Below are 22,459 nucleotides of genomic sequence, written 5' to 3'. Positions count from 1 at the left end.
ATCGATTGTAAAGGACATGGCAGCCGTCTTCCCAGCCTGCTCCTTAACAACCAGCTATTTTTCACACAGATTTTTTGACCAATCCAAGTTCGCATTGTTCCAAAAATTTTGGAATTGGTTAGAAAACAAACAAATTTCAACGAAATTCGTTTCTATTTCATTTGAAGGTTTGGATGTATCCAAATCACTGAATAACCAAAAATTTGTCCAAATTTACATTCGGACCGAAAGAGTTGCACATGCCTAATCATTAGCAAAAAGGTTTGACTGCACAGACCATAAAAAATCATTTGCGTGCAGACTCCTATCAAAACCCTATCAGTGAGTGGCAAGTGACAATTAAGCTGCACCTGGTGAAAGACTTTATAGTAACAAGTGAGCATCTTACTTCAATTGTAATGCTGCATTTGGTGCATCCCATCACCCCCAGATAGGACTGTTTTAAGCTCAGGGCTCCCACTTTTTCTGCATTATGGTGAGTTACATAATTTCATTTATTAATTACAGGTATTCATATAGCATTGTCAGTAAGTAGTGCTTTACATATACAGTATATTGTACATTCACTTTAGTCCCTGCCCTCATGGAGCTTGATATTGGAATGTAATAATAATAGAAATAGAGTGCACAATAAATGCAATGCACTTAAATCATCCCAAAAACATCCCCCTACCTGGTGCATGGAAAAATTGTCTTCCATAAAACTGGTCCCTGGTGACTAGTGCTGGGCGAACAGTTCGAGCTGAGCAAACGTTTGGCCTGAGCATTAGCTGTTCGGCGAACACCTGAATCGGCAGGGCTTTCGAATGTTTGTCTGGCCCACTGAACACCCAACAATGCACTGTGTGTCACACAGTGCATTCTCAGCCCTGATTGGCAATAGCAACGAAGGCTTTGCCCAATCGGGGCACAGAACACTGTCAGAGCCATGATTGAAGAAAGTCATGATGACTTTGCCCAATCATGGCTCATTGTTCATAGACTCACCCTACGCTATAAAAGGTTCCTTCCCAGAGGAACCATTTGCAGTGTGATGTTGGAGTGGAGAGAGATAGAACAGGGCTCTGTTCAGTGCTACTAGAGAGTTGGTGTGCTATTGTGAGTGTAGAGTGTTGGTGTAGTGTGAATATAGTGACAGTGCAGCATCAGTGTAGTGTGTCCGCGCAGTGTTATAGTACGTCCGTGCAGTTTTACTGTAGTGTTTGTGCGTTCGTGCAGTTTTACGGTAGTTAGTGTAATGCGTCCATGCAGTTTTGAAATAAATGCTAAAAATAAACTAAATATTGCCCGGGTGGTGGCTATGGCTTCCCTCCTATTTATTCTATATACGTATTAACTTGTCTATTAAAACTATGATAATGTTACTGTTGATAGTACAATGTTATAAGGTTAGCTATGAAAACAAACACACTGCTTAGTAAAACAACGTCTTATTTCCCAGGAAATGCTAACAGAAAAACACAAAAAATATTACAGAGCATATACAGTGAAATACAAAAACATCAAAGATACGTTACGTAAGGTTGTCCCCTACATATCATCTTGTTAGCTGGGCTCAAAATGGTAACCAAGAGAGTCATGAGGCTCAGAGAAGCAAGAGAGCCAAAAGAGATCGATTTCCCTTCCGTGTGCACTTTTACGCTGCATTCAGACACACTCGTAACCACACCCCACTATCCTCCTGTCCAATGAGATATTGCCAAGAGGCAGTCCTTTTAATATATTTTTGTCCATCCTGCTGTATTGGCCGTTAGGGGCAGTATTTATCCATGGATCATCGCTATGTGAGCTGGGTCATCTTCAGTGTTAGCTGGCCCTTTGCTCTTCTGTAGCAGGACATTTGAGTTTGCATCTCTTCAGGGGGTCTTCCTCTATCACTATACCTCCATCAGGAGGCCTGCGATGAATTCCCATTCATGATTCCTTGTTAAACACACCCTGCTTGGTCAACTTGCAACTTCCAACTTAGACCACCTGGCTGTATCAACCAGGAAGTGACACTCCAGAAATATAATATTAAACCATGTTGCCTTCAAACAAGTTTTACGGTAGTGCAGAGTGTCTGTGCAGTTTTACTGTAGTGTCTGTGCAGTTTTACTGTAGTATGCTAGAGATAAGATAACTTTTGCCTCATCTAAGAGAATACAGAAAAACAATAGGTGAATATCTGGAAACCACGTTTTCAGTACCTACAATGGCGGACTATAGTGGCAATGTGATGGAGGCAGGGGTATCGTAAAAAAATGTAAATTTTATTGTACAATGTTTAGATGCAATTTTTAACATTCATGTATTGAAAGGGAACAAGGTAGGATGGCCATTTCTGGACACAATTGTGGTTCTTATTAGCACAGAAGGATGTCACTGGGGAATTCTTCATGCTGTTTTAGGTAAGTCATACCCATGCATTATGCTGCAGGGGTGTACTGTGCCCTGAAACTAGGACTACTCTTGAGACTCCAGCACTACTAGAGGGTTTTAACTGTGGCGGGTAAGTTCTCACTAGTTTTCATTGAGTCAGTATCATTTATGATTATTTATTCATATTATCCGATATTAGTTTCCGGTGAAAAGCTTTAAAGGATAATTGCGCTCTAAAATAAAGATCACTTATCGTTTTGTGCCTCTTACCCTCCACAGACAGATGCATGCATACATACCTGCATCCTATAGCCGTGGCTTCCTGCAATGTTTACATCCTCATTGCACCTTCCGATAGATTTTACAAGGCCATCTTCCCAGATTGTCTTTTGACCGCAGGCTTCCAATAGAAGGCTATGGGAAACTATTGAGCAGCCACAAACAGCACAAAGAGAATCCCGCAAAGGGTATAAACGTTGTGGAGGCAGTGACTGCAGGATATAGAAAAGTATGAATCCGGGGGGGGGGGGGAGAATAAGGTTAGCTGGGTCAGAAGGGAGGAGAAAAAAAGGATTGGTATACTGTAAAAGTACACTTATCCTTTAAGTGGAAATGATTTAATTCTTTTACTTTGTAAAACTTTGTTAATGATGCAGTATTCATTCAAATGTGTCCTTTTTTTTTTCTTGCAGACATGTTTTCTTTGGGTCTCTTGCAAACATTGTGTCCAGATCCATTTAATTACTACCAGGTAAGCAAGTCCAAAACTTGTCATTTGTCAAATGAAATGTGTGACAAGTCTTTTGATGACCCCTTTCAAGGCTAATTCTTCAATTCTAGGGTCACAGGATAACTTAAAGGGTAAGTTCACCTTTGTTCATCTTCTTTCTATTTTTTTTTTCTCCAGCTCCCCTGTGTACCAATATAGCATTAATGTACCACTTTTGCAAAAATATCAAAGCTTTCCATTTATTCTACACACCCTTACCTCACTGTCTTCGTGGATGTTTCCAAACACATATCCATTACTTCTGCCTTACTTTCTGGATGGACTTTAGGTCATGACACAGGAAGGAGTTCACCAGCTGACCTCATTAGCACACACCATGCATCATCCACCCCCCTACCTACACACCTGTTTCCAGGTGCATGTTTTTTAACCACTTGCCGACCAGCTGCCGCAGTTTTACTGCGGCAGAATCGCACGGCTGGGTGAAACGTCGTTATGTAACGTTGCTTCGTCCTGTGGCCACTAGGGGCGTGCTCGCCCCTGGAGCCGATGCGAGTGCCCGGTGGTCGCAATCACCACCGGGCTCCCGCGATTGCTGGCGACACACCGAGAACCGGAATCTGTGTGTGTAAACACAGTTTCCAGTTCTCTGAGGGGAGAAGAGACTGATCGTCTGTTCATACAAAGTATGAACAGCGATCTGTCATCTCCCCTAGATAGTCCCCTCCCCCCTTCAGTTAGAACACAGAGAGGGAACACAATTAACCCCTCGATCGCCCCCTAGTGTTAACTCCTTCCCTGCCAGTGACATTTATACAGTAATCAGTGCATTTTTATAGCACTGATCATTGTATAAATTACAATGGTCCCAAAAAATGTGTCAAAAATGTCCGATGTGTCCACCATAATGTTGCAGTCCCGATAAAAATCACAGATCGTCACTATTACTGGTAAAAAAAAATTATAATAAAAATGCCATAAAACTATGCCCTATTTTGTAGACGCTATAACTTTTGCGCAAACCAATCAATATACGCTTATTGCAATATTTTTGGTTATAAAAAAAAAATGTAGAAGAATACATATCAGCCTAAACTGAGGAAAAAAAAATGTTTTTTTTTATATATTTTTGAGGGACATTTATTATAGCAAAAAGTCAAAATATTGCGTTTTTTTTCAACATTAACGCTCTTTTTTTGTTTATAGCGCAAAAAATAAAAACTGCAGAGGCGATCAAATACCACCAAAAGAAAGCTCTATTTGTGGGAAAAGAAGGATGTCAATTTTGTTTGGGTGCAACATCGCACAACCGCGCTGTTGTCCATTAAACGACGCAGTGCCGAATTGCAAAAAGTGCTCTCACAGTAAAAATGCACCAAGCTCCACTCTTAAAAAAAAAAAAAAAAAAAGTTCTAAAGCTTCTTTTTGGGCGATTGTTGTGTGTAGGGCAGCCCGTTCAGGTGGATGGGCTGCCCTATGCCCGATGAGGGAAAATGCTCAAACCTGCCCTTGCTAAAAAAATGTATTAGGATTAGAAGTTCCCATCTATCTATCCATTCACTCCGTATCAAATCAGACAGGCCCTTGCACTACAGAATTGATGGTAGATCAAGGTTGTACAATCAGATTGTATAGCGCAGGGGTCTCTAACTGGCGGCCCTCCAGCAAAGTCCCATGAGGCATTGCAAGTCTGACAGTTACAAGCATGTCTCCCACAGGCAGAGGCATGGTGGGACTTGTAGTTGGCAACAGCTGGAAGGCCGGCAGTTTGAGACCCATGGTATGGTGTATGTTGAGCTTTACAGAACCCAGGGCACACATCTCCTGTTTTCAGTACTACAGCTTTATCCACATATTATCTGATCTCATCTCCTGAATGTCAAATGAAAGATCTGTGCAAGATTGAAGTTAAGGTAGGGAAAAAAAAACGATGCCTGTGTATTTAGTGAGAAGGGTGATCACTGATTGCATTTCATTTAAAAAAAACATGCACCTGGAAACGGGTAAGAGGATGGATGATGCAGGGTGTGTGCTAATGAGATCAGCTGATCAACGCCTTCCTGTGTCATGACCTAAAGTCTCTCCAGGAAGTAAGGCAGAAGTAATGGATTTGTGTTTGGAGACATCCATAAAGACAGTGAGGTAAGTGTAAGTAGCATTTAATAGAAAGCTTTGATATTTTTGTAAAAGTACATTAATGCTATATTGGTACATGGGGGGGGCTGGAATTTAGAAAAAAATGAACAAAGGTGAACTTATCCTTTTTGAAGTCTCTGCCTTCTTGCAATATTGACTTTCATTACACCAAGCCCTATAAACTCTGAAGAAATTGCTGCTGAAGTACTTCACTCCCACCAAATGATGGGTCCAGTGGATGACAGGACACAAATACAGAGGGATCTCCCAGGTGACGTCATTGTGCTTAGTATTCTGCGCTTAGTCAGCGGAGCTCTACTAATGAATGGAGTGTAAAAAGCCCAGTCACGTGACCGGTCAAAGTAGTGGGCCAGCCTCTCTCCAGTTATGGAGATCTTTCTAATTATGCCTAAAGGACTCTGACAGATCAGACTGTACACTGCAGACGGAATTTTATGAATGGGTCATAAAATGCAGACTCTGTTGTAGGCTAACATCCCACTGTGAAATGGGACTGTGGATAGTGATATGGCTTCCTAAATGTTTACACGGAGGGTCCAAAAAACAAGAACCTTATGAATGCTTTACTACTTTAAGTGTGTATGAAACATTTCCAGCAAAAACAGTCCTTCGCTTTAGTGAGTGCACTTTATGATTTTATTATTGTTACTTTATGATATTAGTATTCATTAAAATGTGTCCTTTTTTTCCTCAACAAAGTCTGTGTGCCTGTAAGAGGGTGGCGAGTGGCACCTCCTCCATGTTCCCCCTCCCCGTTGTGTGCCAAGTGTGGGTCACATAGACTTACCCCAGGGTGGGTTCTCTGGGCTACTTTAGGCACCTTAACAGGGTCGCTTGCCTTGCACATGGGGTGCTGAGCTTTGTGGAGAGCACTGTGTACATTTGAGCATAAATCCAGCTCAGTAGGTATATCTCGGCATGGTATCCGAGAGACCATGAGAAAAAGCAGCCATGAGGGCCTCGTTGTTCCAACCAACCTCTGCTGCCAAAGTATGGAATTCAATAGCGTGATCGGCAACAGTTCTCGTACTCTGTTTGATGGACACGAGGCACATGGCTGCAGAAGTGGAGCGTGCGGGAACGTCAAATACCCTTTTAAAAGAAGTCGCAAACTCAAGAAAACAGGTTTTTGCATCTCCCATAGAGGGTTTGCCCAGGCCAAGGCTCTCAGAAAGCAAAGATATCACGAAACCTACTTTGCTTCTGTCTGTGGGAAACGCCTGGGGCAGAATCTCAAAGTATATCTCAACCTGATTTTGGACTGGATCACCCCCAAATCACTGGGGAAGCGGAGCGGAACCAGACATACGAGGCGGGTGCCTGCACAGAGACTGGAGCAGCAGCAGGGACGGCCTGCAACACAGGTTGTACCGGAGCAGCCACAGTGGGAGATTCCAGGTGAGCCGTGCGACTCAGGAGCATTTGTAACGCCGTGGCAAACTGATCTATGCGGTGATCCTGCTCATCCAATCTGGGAAAAAATATTACCAACAAGTGGATGGACTGCATCTTCTGAATTCATGGCCTTCTACTGTCAGAAACCATGAATCAGACTGAGACAGAAGTACAGTTAAATCACACTTGCATAATAATATAATAATAATAATAAAGGTAAACAGTAAACTTAGTCAAAACATAGCCAGAGTTCAGGAACCGGAACAATAGTCAGACAAGCCAAAATGTCAGGGAGCCAGAGAACGGCGTAATAGAACAGCAAGCGGGATCTGGAGCCAGAAGGAATGTCAGCCAAGCGAATCTTTAACAGGCACACGGAAGAGCGTCTCTAGAGATATGACCAAGGCGAAGTCAGAGATAATCTGGACTGGACGGCTTAAGTAGGCAGGACTGACAAGCAGGATATCAACAGGTGAGTAACTGTGGAGAGATAGGAGCTGGCAATTAGCCGACAGCTGAGCAGCCAGCTTAAAGAAGGAAGGGCTGGGCCCAGCCCTGACCATTATTTGCAAACAACAATCTGCTGAAATTCCCAGATTGCTCTTTAGGATGATACACCCCAACAATTTCAGTTTTAGCCAACTTGGCTTAGGTGATCACTCCATGTAACTGCGGGCAGCATTCAGTCCAGCACAGTCCTGGCAGCACAGCTTTCTGGAATGTTCACTGCTAGCAAAGAACTTTTGTGCAGGGGAAAGGAAGCAGTTTGAGCAGAGCGTCTTTTAACTCCACAACTGCACATTTGTAATCAACGGTCATCAATAATAGGCAGGGTCTGGCAACTTTAAATCTTCCCTGTTTTTGCTCACCGTAGTGATGAAATACTTTGATCCTTTTTCTCCAGCCTCTGGATGACCACCCCATCTAAGTGAATGCGGTGGCCATAGCCCCAGGTTTTTAATACTGAAGCATAGCTTGCAGGTGACAACTTGGGTAGATCTATCCCCAGAGGGATGTGTAGAAAACTGCGTACAGCTTCATCGACCCACTGGATCTCTTTATCCGCAATCTCTCCTCTTCCAGGCTAGCTGGGATGTATGGATGTAGATACCCATATTCCTCGGCCACCTTTTTGATAATACGCTGCACCTTGAACAATCTAGGAAGGGTCTTGGGATCTCCGTATCCTGCTAGAACTCGTGGATCTGTGGCAAGCTGTACCGGGTACCCAACAATGATATCTGCTTTGCAGTCAAACTTGGGGGCCGTTTTGGGTATAGTAGCAACTGTTGAAAAGACCCACCAATTCCACCGGCTTTCTTCAAATTACTTAGTCGGAATGGTGCGCTAGGAGGCAGCTCAATTTTTGTATTTGGCCCAAGAGGAACCTCATCATCCTTCCTTTCCCTCATAGGCTCTTCATCACTATCCATCCAGGACAGAGTGTCTGAGAACAGTTCAGATAGCCTGTCTGAGGGAACCTCTGACTGGGATATAGTGGAGCACTCTTCAGCCGGGAGATAGCTGCGCTTAGAGCTAGCTAGTCTCACAACTTGCTCTCCCTTACTGGCCACGGAAATCACCTTTCCCACTGGCACACTGCATTCAATATTGGCTGGCTTACCCGACTCCGGTGTCCTCTTCCCCAGTAGAGGCCTCAACATCAACGAGAGCAAACAAGCCCGTCCGCGGCCTTGGGGAAGTAACCGGAACTCTGGGTCCTGGAACAGCCTTTGAGACTGGAGTAGCAGCTTCCCCCACGACTCTGATGGCAGGTGGGCTCTTGATATCGCTCCCAGCCAGGATAGCGACATTCATTCTCCAATCTGCCTGCAGTATCCATGGAGGTTGGGTTGGGGCGATAACCTCAAACAACTGTTCCCCACAACATCCGCAGATGATCCAAGGCCTCAACTGCATGGTCAGACCGGAACATCGTTCTCAGATCAGTCCTAGAGCCTCATAGCCTCCAGCAGTATACAGGGCAATCTTACCCCTTGTGGTGTACTGCACTCCGGTGTCTGTCACCATGCCTTTGGATTCGCTTGGGCCAAATCCGATATCCAGAACGTTCATCCGCCATCGTGCTTCCAAACTGTGCCATCTCCTTCTCTAACCCACAATCAGACACTTGTGGCAGCTCTTCCTCTGCAGAGCGGGGGCTCCTCCCCCTGCCAACGGATTGGTGCAAATGTTCTCTGGGAACTGTGGCGCCCGCTGCCTTCTTGCTGCGGCATGGCAAAACTGTAATGGAGTCTGTATTAACCCTCACAGCGCTGGCATGAAGGGTCAAAAGACCAGGCTGATCCTCTTCCCCACACTGATACAACACACGACAACGCAGTCTATAAGAAGGGTAAAGGTTACTTTTCACTTTCCCACGGAGTCCCAATGAAGCCGGCTGCTATGGGCGACTGCTGCAAGGACAACGTCTTAGCCCCACGTTGGGTGCCAAATATAGCAAGGTATCTGGTCTCCTTCAGTCTGATGAGAACCCCCAGGGCCCGAGATAGCTCACATCCATATGTATGTGGTGGGTTGTGAGGCATAGTGGATGCAAGGTGGATAAAGTCATTGGGCACCAGACACTTCTTGAATGCAAAAGAGATGTTTATTTCTCTTACAGACTTTTTGGGGGGAAAGAGGGTCAGGGCCAGGACATCCTTGGTTAGTTGCAAGTTCAGTTTGCAGACTACGAGACTTCAATAGGACAGGCGTGTAGGGAAAGGCCTCCAGCAAGAAGCCACATCTGCATGTGCAGGGATGCTGTCTCCTATGGCAACAGTCTTTAATAGTTCCTAACACAAAGCGTAACAGTTCTTTCACCTTCAATACAACTTCTCCTTGTAGTTCTTCAGTACACTGAGCTCCCAGTCTCTCACTAGACCCACTGATTTACTGTCGCTGAATCCCTTGAGCTCCTCCAATCTTCACGATGGTATCTCCCTCAAGCGTCACTCCCACTTCTCTGCTGGGTCCCTAGCTTGGCACTCCCGATACTTCTCAAGCTTCACTCCACTGGCCTGCTCGGTCCATGGCTTGATGCACAAGGCTGCTCTGCAAGCATCACCTCTGCTGGCTGGGTCCCTGACTTGATCACCGCCTGATGTTTGCAGATTCTCCACCATGCCCGTTCGGTGAGACTACTGCTCCGGTATTGGCTTCAGCTACTCACTGTGATCTCTGGTAATAAGGTGGTTGGTCCCTTTCCCAACTTGTAAAATTGTGATGAGTGAATAAATTGCACTGAAAAACATTCCGTGACTAACAGCTCTTGCTAATTAGGTAGCTTATTGATGAAATAAAGTGACTAGTGCAAACCAAACTGTTTCAACCATAAATATAAAAAAAGTGACCTAAAAAAAAGGCTAAAAAGATACAAAGTAAGAGATGTTGCACTAAAGTAATTCTGTGTCTAATAATTCTTACTAGCAACATGTCCAAATTGTAACAAAGTGACTAGTGCAGAGCACCACAACCTATAACCTATCAGTGTTTAAACTATTTAAATAGATAAGTGTGTTATGTGGATGATTAATCCAAATGGCAATCCTCGACACAGTCCCAAGATAAAGGTAATAAATGGTAACTAGATCTACACTCAGCAAAATTATAAACGTAGCACTTTTTTGTGTTTGCCCCTATTTATCATGAGCTGAACTTAAAGACCTATGACTTTTTCTTTGTACACAAAAGGCCTATTTCTCTCAAATATTGTTCACAAATCCTGTCTAAATCTGATTTAGGCAGGCCATACATGGGTCGAATTTCGAAAGCATTTTCTTTCGAAAATCTTATCTAAGAATTTTCATTCGTATTTGGCACCATTAGTGGTGGGAAATCGTGTGGCAATCAAATTTGAGTAATCGGTGTCCGATTGAAAATAAATGCGCATGTGCAAGAAAAGAAAATTCCCGGAAAAAGATTCCCAGCCAAGAAAATTCTTTTCTGTAGCAACATTAGGTGAAATTGAAGGCTTGGTTGGCCGAATTTCGAAATCAAGGGTGGCACCATTGGATCACAAAACGCACAAATTTTCTGTTTGTTTTTTTTTTTTTTTCAAAAGAAAATTCTTTTGAAATTTGACCATGTATAGCCAGCCTTAGTGAGCACTTCTCCTTTTGCCAAGATAATCCATCCACCTCACAGGTGTGGCATATCAAGACCCTGATTAAACAGCATGATTATTGCACAGGTGTGCCTTAGGCTGGCCACAATAAAAGGCCACTCTAAAATGTGCAGTTTTGTCACACAGCACAATGCCACAGATGTCGCAAGTTTTGAGGGAGAGTGCAGTTGGCATGCTGACTACAGGAATGTCCACTAGAGCTGTTGCCCTTGAATTGAATGTTCATTTCTCTACCATGAGCCATCTCCAAAGGTGTTTCAGAGAATTTGGCAGTACATCCAACTGGCCTCACAACCGTAGACCACATGCAACCACACCAGCCCAGGACCTCCACATCCAGCATCTTCACCACCCAAGATCGTCTGAGACCAGCCACCCAGACAGCTGCTGCAACAATCGGTTTGCATAACCAAAGAATTTCTGCACAAACTGTCAGAAACCATCTCAGGGAAGCTCATCTGCATGATCGTCATCCTCATTGGGGTCTTGACTTGACTGCAGTTCATCATCATAACTGACTTAAGTGGGCAAATGCTCACATTCGATGGCATCTGGCACTTTGGAGAGCTGTTCTCTTCACGGATGAATCCCAGTTTTCACTGTACAGGGCAGATGGCAGACAGAGTTATGGCATTGTGTGGGTGTGTGGTTTGCTGATATCAAAGTTGTGGATTGCGTGGCCCATGGTGGCGGTGGGGTTATGGTATGGGCAGGCTTATGCTATGGACAATGAACACAGGTGCATTTTATTGATGGCATTTCGAATGCACAGAGATACCGTGACGAGATCCTGAGGCCCATAGTTGTGCCATTCATACGTGACCATCACCTCATGTTGCAGCATGATAATGCACGGCCCCATGTTGCAAGGATCTGTACACAATTTCTCGAAGCTGAAAACCTCCCAGTTCTTGCATGGCCAGCATATTCACTGGACATGTCACCCATTGAGCATGTTAGGGATGCTCTGGATCGGTGTGTACGACAGCGTGTTCCAGTTCCTGCCAATATCCAGCAACTTCTTACATCCATTGAAGAGAGGTGGACCAACATTCCACAGGGCAAATCAACAACGTGATCAACTCTATGCGGAGATGTGCTGCACTGCATGAGGCAAATGGTGGTCACATCAGATACTGGCAGTTTTTCGGACCCCCAGACCCTCCCAATACAGTAAAACTGCACATTTTAGAGTGGCCTTTTATTGTGGCCAGCCTAAGACACACCTGTGCAATAATCATGCTGTCTAATCAGAATCTTGATATGCCACACCTGTGAGGTGGATGGATTATCTCGGTAAAGGAGAAGTGCTTACTAACACAGATTTAGACAGATTTGTGAACAATATTTGAGAGAAATAGACCTTTTGTGTACATAGAAAAACTTGTAGACCTTTGAGGTCAGCTCATAATAAATAGGGGCAAACACAAAAGTTTTGCGTTTTTATAATTTTGCTCAGTGTATATTCCAGTCCATGTAACAAGTGTGCGATTTTCATATTCCTATATGGCTGGTATCTTCGCTACCTCTGTAGCCTTGATTACATATAGCCACCGATAGCTAAGGTTTTACTCTGACGTTCCTTCCCCAAGAAATAAAACAAACCAAATACAAGTAAAGGTCCCTACTCACCGGACATTGTTGACTCTTTGCCTTACGACAAGAGAAATCAAATCAGGCTTATCCTGCAATTTGAGAGTCCTTGCCAGTGGTATCCCGAGCTGCCGGGTGGAGAGGATGGAAGCCCTGTTTGCTGATTGACATCTGGTCACAGTGACCCCATAAGCCTGTTTTTGACTTCTCTTGTCATAAGGCAAAGAGAGTCAAAACGTCTGGTGAGTAGGTACCTTTACTCATATTTGGTTTGTTTTATTTCTTGGGGAAGGTAAGTCTGGGAGTAATACCCTGGCTATCGGTGACTGTATGCAATCAAGGCTACAGAGGTAGCAAGGATACCAGCCATATAGGAATATGATAATGGACTGAAATATAGATCTAATTACTGTTTTATCACCTTTATCTTGGGACTGTCGAGGATTGCCATTTGGATTAATCATCCATATATAACACATAGGGATGAGCTTCGAGTTCGAGTCGAACTCATGTTCGACTCGAACATTGGCTGTTCGCAAGTTCGCCGAACAGCGAACAATTTGGGGTGTTCGCGGCAAATTCGAATGCCGCAGAACACCCTTTAAAAGTCTATGGGAGAAATCAAAAGTGCTCATTTTAAAGGCTTATATGCAAGTTATTGTCATAAAAAGTGTTTGGGGACCCGGGTCCTACCCCAGGGGACATGGATTAATGCAAAAAAAGTTTTAAAAACGGCCGTTTTTTCAGGAGCAGTGATTTTTATAATGCTTAAAGTCAAACAATAAAAGTGTAATATCCCTTTAAATTTCATACCTGGGGGGTGTCTATAGTATGCTTGTAAAGGGGCGCATGTTTCCCGTGTTTAGAACAGTCTGACAGCAAAATGACATTTCGAAGGAAAAAACCCATTTAAAACTACCCGCGGCTATTGCATTGCCGACAATACACATAGAAGTTCATTGATAAAAACGGCATGGGAATTCCCCACAGGGGAACCCCGAACCAAAATTTAAAAAAAAATGACGTGGGAGTCCCCCTAAATTCCATACCAGGCCCTTCAGGTCTGGTATGGATTTTAAGGGGAACCCCGCGCCAAAAAAAACCCAAAAAAAACAGCGTGGGGTCCCCCCAAAAATCCATACCAGACCCTTATCCGAGCACGCAACCTGGCAGGCCGCAGGAAAAGAGGGGGGGGGACGAGAGTGCGGCCTCCCCCTCCTGAACCGTACCAGGCCACATGCCCTCAACATTGGGAGGGTGCTTTGGGGTAGCCCCCCAAAACACCTTGTCCCCATGTTGATGAGGACAAGGGCCTCATCCCCACAACCCTGGCCGGTGGTTGTGGGGGTCTGCGGGCGGGGTGCTTATCGGAATCTGGAAGCCCCCTTTAACAAGGGGACCCCCAGATCCCGCCCCCCCCCCTGTGTGAAATGGTAAGGGGGTACTTACCCCTACCATTTCACTAAAAAACTGTCAAAAATGTTAAAAATGACAAGAGACAGTTTTTGACAATTCCTTTATTTAAATGCTTCTTCTTTCTTCTATCTTCCTTCATCTTCTTCTTCTTCTGGTTCTTCCTCCGGCATTCTCGTCCAGCATCTCCTCCGCGGCGTCTTCTATCTTCTTCTCCTCAGGCCGCTCCGCACCCATGGCATGGGGGGAGGCTCCCGCTCTTCTCTTCATCTTCTTCTCCTTCTTCTCTTCTTCTCTTCATTTTCTTCTCCGGGCCGCTCTGCTTCCATGCTGGCATGGAGGGAGGCTCCCGCTGTGTGACGGCGTCTCCTTGTCTGACGGTTCTTAAATAACAGGGGCGGGGCCACCCGGTGACCCCGCCCCCCTCTGATGCACGGGACATGACGGGACTTCCCTGTGGCATTCCCCGTGACGTCACAGGGAAGTCCCGTCAAGTCACCGTGTGTCAGAGGGGGGGCAGGGTCACCGGGTGGCCCCGCCCCCCATTATCTAAGAACCATCAGACGAGGAGACGCCGTCACACAGCGGGAGCCTCCCTCCATGCCAGCATGGGTGCGGAGGGGCCCGGAGAAGGAGATGAAGAGGAGAAGGAGAGAAGAGCGGGAGCCTCCCCCCATGCCATGGGTGCGGAGTGGCCCGAGGAGAAGAAGATAGAAGACGCCGCGGAGGAGATGCTGGACGAGAACGCCGGAGGAAGAGCCAGAAGAACCAGAAGAAGAAGATGAAGGAAGATAGAAGAAAGAAGAAGCATTTAAATAAAGGAATTGTCAAAAACTGTCTCTTGTCATTTTTTAACATTTTTGACAGTTTTTTAGTGAAATGGTAGGGGTAAGTACCCCCTTACCATTTCACACGGGGGGGCCAGGATCTAGGGGTCCCCTTGTTAAAGGGGGCTTCCAGATTCTGATAAGCCCCCCTCCCGCAGACCCCCACAACCACCGGCCAGGGTTGTGGGGATGAGGCCCTTGTCCTCATCAACATGGAGACAAGGTGTTTTGGGGTCTACCCCAAAGCACCCTCCCAATGTTGAGGGCATGTGGCCTGGTACGGTTCAGGAGGGGGGGGCCCTGAAGGGTCTGGTATGGAATTTAGGGGGAACCCCACGTTTTTTTTTTTTTTTTTTTTTTTTTTTTTTTTTAAATTTTGGTTCAGGGTTCCCCTGTGGGGAATTCCCATGCCGTTTTTATCAATGAACTTCTATGTGTATTGTCGGCAATGCAATAGACGCGAGTAGTTTTAAATGCGTTTTTTCCTTCGAAATGTCATTTTGCTGTCAGACTGTTCTAAACATGGGAAACATGCGCCCCTTTACAGGCATACTATAGACACCCCCCAGCTACGAAATTTAAAGGGATATTACACTTTTATTGTTTGACTTTAAGCATTATTAAAATCACTGCTCCTGAAAAAACGTCCGTTTTTAAAACTTTTTTGTGCATTGATCCATGTCCCCTGGGGCAGGACCCAGGTCCCCAAACACTTTTTATGACAATAACTTGCATATAAGCCTTTAAAATTAGCACTTTTGATTATTCATGTTCGTGTCCCATAGACTTTAACGGTGTTTGCGTGTTCGAACGAACTTTTTTCCTGTTCGCATGTTCTGGTGCGAACCGAACAGGGGGTGTTCGGCTCATCCCTAATAACACACTTATCTATTTAAATAGTTTAAACACACTGATATGTTCTAGGTTGTGGTGCTCTGCACTAGTCACTTTATTGTTACAATTTGGACACGTTGCTAGTATGAATTATTAGACACAGTTACTTTATTGCAACATCTTGCGTCTCATCTTTTCATCCTTCTTTTTTTTTTTTTGGTACTTTTTTTTTATATTTATGGTTGAAACATTAGTTTGGTTTGCACAAGTCACTTTATTTCATTAATTAGCTACCTAATTAGCAAGCACTGTTAGTCACGGAATCTTTTTCAGTGCAATTTATTCACTGGCTCCCTGAAGACTGAGGACCGAGAACCGAGCGATCAGCGGTCTTTTATCGCTCAGCTCTCGGTCTTAGAGGGGGTGGCGGACAGATGCAGCACCAATGCTACATCCATCTAGGTGAGTGTTTTTAAGCTTGGGGGGGGGGGGGGGGGTTATATTCTAAACCTTCTTTTAAACACCTACCAAACATTAGTTGCCTAGTGGGCAAGGCCGAAAAAAGACACAAGTCCACCAAGTCCGACCTATGTGTGTGATTATATGTCAGTATTACATTGTATATCCCTGTATATTGTGGTTTTTCAGGTGCTTAGCAAATAACTTTTTGAAATTATCGATGCTCCCCGCTGAAACCACAGCTTGTGAAAGAAAATTCCACATCCTTACCGCTTTTACGGTAAAGGACCCTCTACGCAGTTTAAGGTTAAACGGCGTTTCTTCTTATTTTAGTGAATGGCCGCGTGTCTTATTAAATTCCCTTTTGCAGAAAAGTTTTATCCCTATTGTGGGGTCACCAGTATGGTATTTGTACATTAAAATCATATCGCCTCTCAAGCGTTTCTTCTCCAGAGAGAACAAGTTCAGTGCTCATAACCTTTCCTCATAACTATGGTCCTCCAGTCCTTTTATTAGTTTTGTTGCCCTTCTCTGGACCCTCTCCAGTTCCAACACATCCTTCCTGAGGACAAGTGCCCAGAACTGGACAGCATACTCCAGAGTCTTGTAGAGTGGGAGAATTATCATTTTATCTCTGGAGTTGATCCCCTTTTTAATGCATGCAAATATTCTGTTTGCTTTGCTTGCAGCAGCTTGGCATTGCATGTTATTGCTGAGCCTATCATCTACTAGGACCCCTTTTTCCATCCTAGATTCCCCCAGAGGTTCTCTCCCCAGTGAGTAGATTGCATTCATGTTTTTGCCACCCAAATGCATTATTTTACGTTTTTCTACATTGAACCTCATTTGCCATATAGTTAATTTGTTCAAATCTTCTTGCAAGGTTTCCACATCCTGCGGAGAAGTTATTGCCCTGCTAGGCTTAGTATCGTCCGCAAATGCAGAGATTGAGCTGTCTATCCCATCCTCCAGGTCAGTTATGAATAAATTAAATAGGATAGGTCCCAGGACAGAACCCTGGGGGACCCCACTTTCCACCCCAGACCATTCCAAGTATTCCTCATTTATCACTACCCTCTGAACTCGCCCCTGTAGCTGGTTTTCAATCCATGTACTCAACCTATGGTCCATGGAAATGGACCTTACTGTGTACAGTAGATGTTTATGGGGAACTGTATCAAATGCCTTTGCAAAATCCAGAAACACCACGTCTACAGGCCTTCCTTTATCTAGATGGTAGCTCACCACCTCATAGAAGGTTAAAGTGGTTGTAAACCCAAAAAAATATAAATAAACGTGCCTGCGCTGAAAAAACATATATATCCCAATAGTTGGGAGGTGCATATATAGTGTAAAACTATACTACAAAATTTCAATATAAACAAAAAAAAAAAATGCTAGTAATATATAAATTAGACCCCCCCCCCCCCCCCCAGAGGAAGGCACGTGATCCCTGTGCCGAATACACGTCGGGGAGGGGTAGGACGGAGCTGTCAGCAGCAGAGGTAGATGAGGAACAACACACCGCACGCCATACAAACGCTTGTTTTATACAAACACTCTCTGGAAAGATTGGTGCACTCACGCACCTATATATTGTGAGTACCCTTCTGGAGGGAAGTTTTAATATATTTTAAATAAATCCCTACTGTATCACACTATGGAGCTTTTTCTTTCTTGTATGTGAGACTATCTGATGACATCTGAGAGTGGTGGAGTTTATACCAGCATACCCTGTATGAGCCCAAGGGGTGGCTCCAATGCATGTTTAGACACCGTTTAAGAGGTGAGCGCAAGCACAAGTGGGGGGTCACAGGAGAGCACTGAAGCATGCTGGATTGTGAACACCATTAAGGAGGAGCATGAGGAACACTGTTTTTTGTGGACACTACTTACTTGCACTTTATGTGTTGACATCAATGAATTGAACTTTTTAAATGTGGACACTTGTTTTTGCACTTTGATCTTTGATCTTAGATTTATAATCACATATATATATTGTTTTCTTGCATGTTGCACTTTATGGGATACTTTTATATAAGGATTTATTTATTCTATAATTTATATATTACTAGCATTTTTTTTTTTTTTTTTTTTGTTTATATTGAAATTTTGTAGTATAGTTTTACACTATATATGCACCTCCCAACTATTGGGATATATATGTTTTTTCAGCGCAGGCACGTTTATTTATATTTTTTGGTTTATGCACGCAATGAAACGTGGTTAGTGTTTGCAGCTTATCTATATTCATTTCACCTCACAAAGGCATCAGTCCATCTTTGGCTCACAAGACCCCCACATAATTAGTCTTTGGTTGTAAACCCACTTTTTGGATTTCTACCTATAGGTAAGCCTAGAATTAGGCTTACCTATAGGTGGTGGAAATATCTCCTAAACATGCGCCGTTTAGGAGATGTTTAGACTGCCGAAAATTCCAACGGCGCATGCGCAGGAAAGAAACAAAACTAAGTACCATTTCTTCCCTAGCCTATGCTGTTAATCGCGGCTCCCGTGCCCATGCGTGGGAGTGACTTCACGCAGCTCAGGCGAATCACAGAGCCGAGTCCACGGCCCGGAAGGAAGAGGGCCAGCAGATGGACGCTGCCCACACAGGGGACATCGCTAGATTCTTTTGCAGGTAAGTGGCACGTAATTGGCTACTATGCGATGCATAGTAGCCCATTATGCTTTTCATTTGCAGGCTGCAGCAGCGAGCAAAAGAGGAAGTAAAACCCATCAATCCAAGAGCTTGCATACAATTGATGTTAGGCTAAGTGGTCTGTAATTCACAGGGATTTATCTTGGCCCTTTTTAACATATTGGTGCTACATTGGCTTTTCTCCAATCAGCTGGTACCATTCCAGTCAGTAGACTGTTAATAAGAATTAGGAACAATGGTCTGGCAATTACTTGACTGTGTTCCTTAAAGTGGCTATAAACCCAAATTTTTTTTATATATATATATATATATATATATATATATATATATATATATATATATATATATATATATATATATATATATATATATATATATATATATATATATATATATATATATATATATATATATATATATATATATATATATATATATATCATACTGTAGAGTATAAGATTTGCTATCATTTGAGCCAAGTCTTGCCACACAGAGTTAATCCATCTCTGAGCAATCCTCTTTTATTGTTAAGTGAGATAAATCTTGACAAGCTGAGAAAAACTTTGTCAAACCCTCCCCCTTGCTGTGAGTGACAGGTGATTTACACATCTGCACTAGCCTAAGAGACATGCAGTATTTTTAAATTCCCTCCCACTCCTTTCTTCAGCAGCTCTGCAAGGATTGGCTGTTCCACACCTCACCATGATTTGGCATGCTGAAGTCATGTGGTTACTTTCCTGTCTTTTCACTGGATGTTAGAGATCATAGCAGAAGTTCAGCAGAAGTTCAGTGTTAGAAATACACAGAGAAAATGCATATTGACAAGGGGGGTGTAAAGGTGGGCGGGGAGTCTACTGACATCATGACTCCACCCACCGAGCTCCAGACAACAGACTCACCCACAGAATATGCAGTTTTTCAGTTCTAATAAGAGAGAGGGGAGACATTTGACAGGTAATGATACATGCAGGAGGCATGTATATCCTTATAGATAACCCTTATGGCAGTAGTTTAGAAAGGATGACATTGGGTTTACATCCACTTTAACCACCTCAATACTGGGCATTTTCGCCCCCTTCCTGCCCAAGCCATTTTTCAGCTTTCAGCGCTGTCGCACTTTGAATGACAATTGCGCGGTCATACAACACTGTACCCAAATGATATTGTTATTGTTTTTTCCCCACAAATAGAGCTTTCTTTTAGTGGTATTTGATCACCTCTGCGTTTTTTTTTTTTTGCGCTATAAACAAAAGAAGAGTGACAAGTTTAAAAAAAAACACAATAATTTTGACCTTTTGTGATAATAAATATCCAATTTTTTTTTCTTTAAAACAAATTTTTTCTCAGTTTAGGCCAATATGTATTCTTGTACATATTTTTGGTAAAAAAAAATCGCAATAAGCATATATAGATTGGTTTGCGCAAAAGTTATAGCGTCTACAAAATAGGGGATAGTTTTATAACATTTTAATTTTTTTAAAATTTTTTTACTGGTAATGGCGGCGATCTGCGATTTTTATCGTGACTGCGATTATTGCGGCGGACACATCGGACACTTTTGACACATATTTGGGACCATTCACATTTATACAGCGATCCGTGCTATAAAAATGCATTGATTACTGTATAAATGTGACAGGCAGTGAAGGGGTTAATACTAGGTGGTGATCGAGGGGTTAACTGTGTTGCTAGGGAGTGATTCTAACTGTAGGGGGCGGGGACTCACTAGGGGAGGAGACCGATTGGTGTTCCGCTGTACTGGGAACACATCATCGGTCTCCTCTCCTCTGACAGGACCGTGGATCTGTGTGTTTACACACACAGATCCATGGTCCTGCTGTGTTACCGGTAATCGCGGGTGCCCGGCGGACATCGCGGCCGCCGGGCACGCGCACCGGGTGCCTAGTGACACGGCGGGCGCGCGCGATCGCCGGCGGCGGCGCGCGCACGCCCCCTGGTGGCCTAGGAAAGTGAGGGCGTCATATGACGTCCGCCCGCAACGAGAGCTGCGCCGCCTGGCCGTCAATTGACGGCCGGCGGTCGGGAAGCAGTTAAGGACCCTCTGGTGCAAGCCATCTGGTCCTGGTGACTTATTAATGTTAAGTTTTTCAAGTCTATTTCTAATTCTGTAAGCCATGAGGGTGCTTCCTGTGACATGTCATGAGGATAAACATTGCGGTTTTGGTTACTGAAGCCCCCCGATTCCCCTGTGAAGACTGAGGAGAAGAATAAATTCAATACCTTCGCCATCTCTCCATCCTTAGTAACCAGGTTCCCTTTATCATTCTTTATGGGACCAATATGATCTGACCTCCCTTTCTTACTATTTATGTACTTAAAGAATTTCTTGGGATTTTTTTTTTTTACTCTCCTCCACTATGTGCCAATCGTGTTCTATCTTAGCCGCCCTGATTTTACCCTTACATTTCTTGTTGCATTCTTTGTAAAGTTGGAATACTGCTGATGATCTCTCAGTCTTGTATTTTTTGAAGGCCTTCTCCTTTGCTCTTTATATGCATTTTTACGATGGAGTTAAGCCACTCAGGACATTTTATTAGCTCTTTTAAATTTATTTCCTAATGGGATGCACTGGCTAATGCCTTTATTTAATATGCCCTTAAAGCACACCCATTTTTCCTCCGTGTTTTTTGTTCCTAGGATTTTATCCCATTTTAAATTCTTTTTACTTTACTTTTGTGCATTACTCCTAATTAACCCCTCTCACATATATATAAAAAATAGCAATGTGGACAAACTTTCTCCTGTTATAGTCAAAATAATTCTTTCATTGACTCACAAATCTATTGCCAACATATTACAAGAGAAGGTGTTTAAAGGAGAAGTCCGGACAAAGCTCGTTTGGCTGTACTTCACCTATGGATCACAGGAGTGTAATTCGTTTTGTACTCCTATGACCCATTTTCAGCAGACAGCGGGCTAAAGTCCTCCCTGCTGATGTCACAGAAATTAGTCCAGGCACTGCGCCATCACAACAATGGAAGTCTGGATCCGCCAGGACTGACATCCATCTCAGCCCCTCAGTGAGCTGCTGAGTCTGAGATGGCCGCTCCCCGCCCCCTCCACAGCCCAGTGCTCCAATGAGCAAGGAGGGAAAAGAGCAGAGAGTCATGTCTGACAGTCTACAGCTCTCTGCTCACGGAGCTCTGAAAACCGAGTGATCAGCAATGTTCAATCGCTTGGCTCTCCATGTAGAGGCGGCAGGGGACAGATGTAGCATCGAGCCAATGCGGCATCCACCTAGGGAAGTATAAATGGGGGGGGGGGGACTTTTAAGATACACTCACATTGGTACAGAGTTCCCATCACCTTCATAAATATAATTTATGCTGGATACCTGCTTCTTATCTGAAGAAAAGCACTTGGTATTCAGGGTATGAGCAAGCATTCTTTCTCCTTTAATCACTTGATTCCTGCATCCAAACTAAATGGCATGGATGGACAAATCTGCAGTGCCGGTTATGTATTCTGACAGATGGCACCTTTGGCTTTCAGAAAACCTGAACAGTGCATGCAGGGCCGATGCTACCCCTAGGCAAACTAGGTGCCTGCCTAGGGTGCACTGCTGCCTAGGGCACCCGGCCGCTGGTGTCCCTACTCTTCGTCTCCACGCTATGTAAGTTTTCAGTGCTGTATTATAAATACTTCTGTAATAAATTGTTATAACCTCTAGTGGGCACTGCTGGGATAAAGCTTGCACATCTAGGGGGATGCCTCTGCTGCATGTTACTCAGGCAGCCGCTCTGTAGTGTCATTATAGAGGCGCAGCCCTGGAGGACATGTACGGAATGGAAGCAAACATCCCCTCCGTTCCTCTATGATCAGTGCTCTCTACTGCAGCCGCATGCTTCCTATAGCGCCGGCTCCTGTCACACTGATGC

General features: G+C 44.0%; 1 protein-coding gene across 1 annotated transcript in view; it reads left to right on the top strand.

The window, feature by feature from the left end:
* Nucleotides 1-22,459, top strand: part of LOC141114445 (proton channel OTOP2-like) — a 133,307-nt gene that overhangs the window by 49,265 nt on the left and 61,583 nt on the right. Inside the window, exon 3 of the mRNA XM_073608119.1 lies at nucleotides 3,054-3,112. Within this exon, the coding sequence (XP_073464220.1) occupies nucleotides 3,054-3,112 (59 nt within the window). The remainder of the gene's footprint in view (nucleotides 1-3,053; nucleotides 3,113-22,459) is intronic.

The sequence above is a fragment of the Aquarana catesbeiana genome, linkage group LG12 (genome assembly GCF_042186555.1).
Source record: "Aquarana catesbeiana isolate 2022-GZ linkage group LG12, ASM4218655v1, whole genome shotgun sequence".
NCBI lineage: Eukaryota > Metazoa > Chordata > Amphibia > Anura > Ranidae > Aquarana > Aquarana catesbeiana.
Note: the sequence above shows the minus strand (reverse complement) of the source record. Positions and strands in the feature narration are given on the sequence as shown.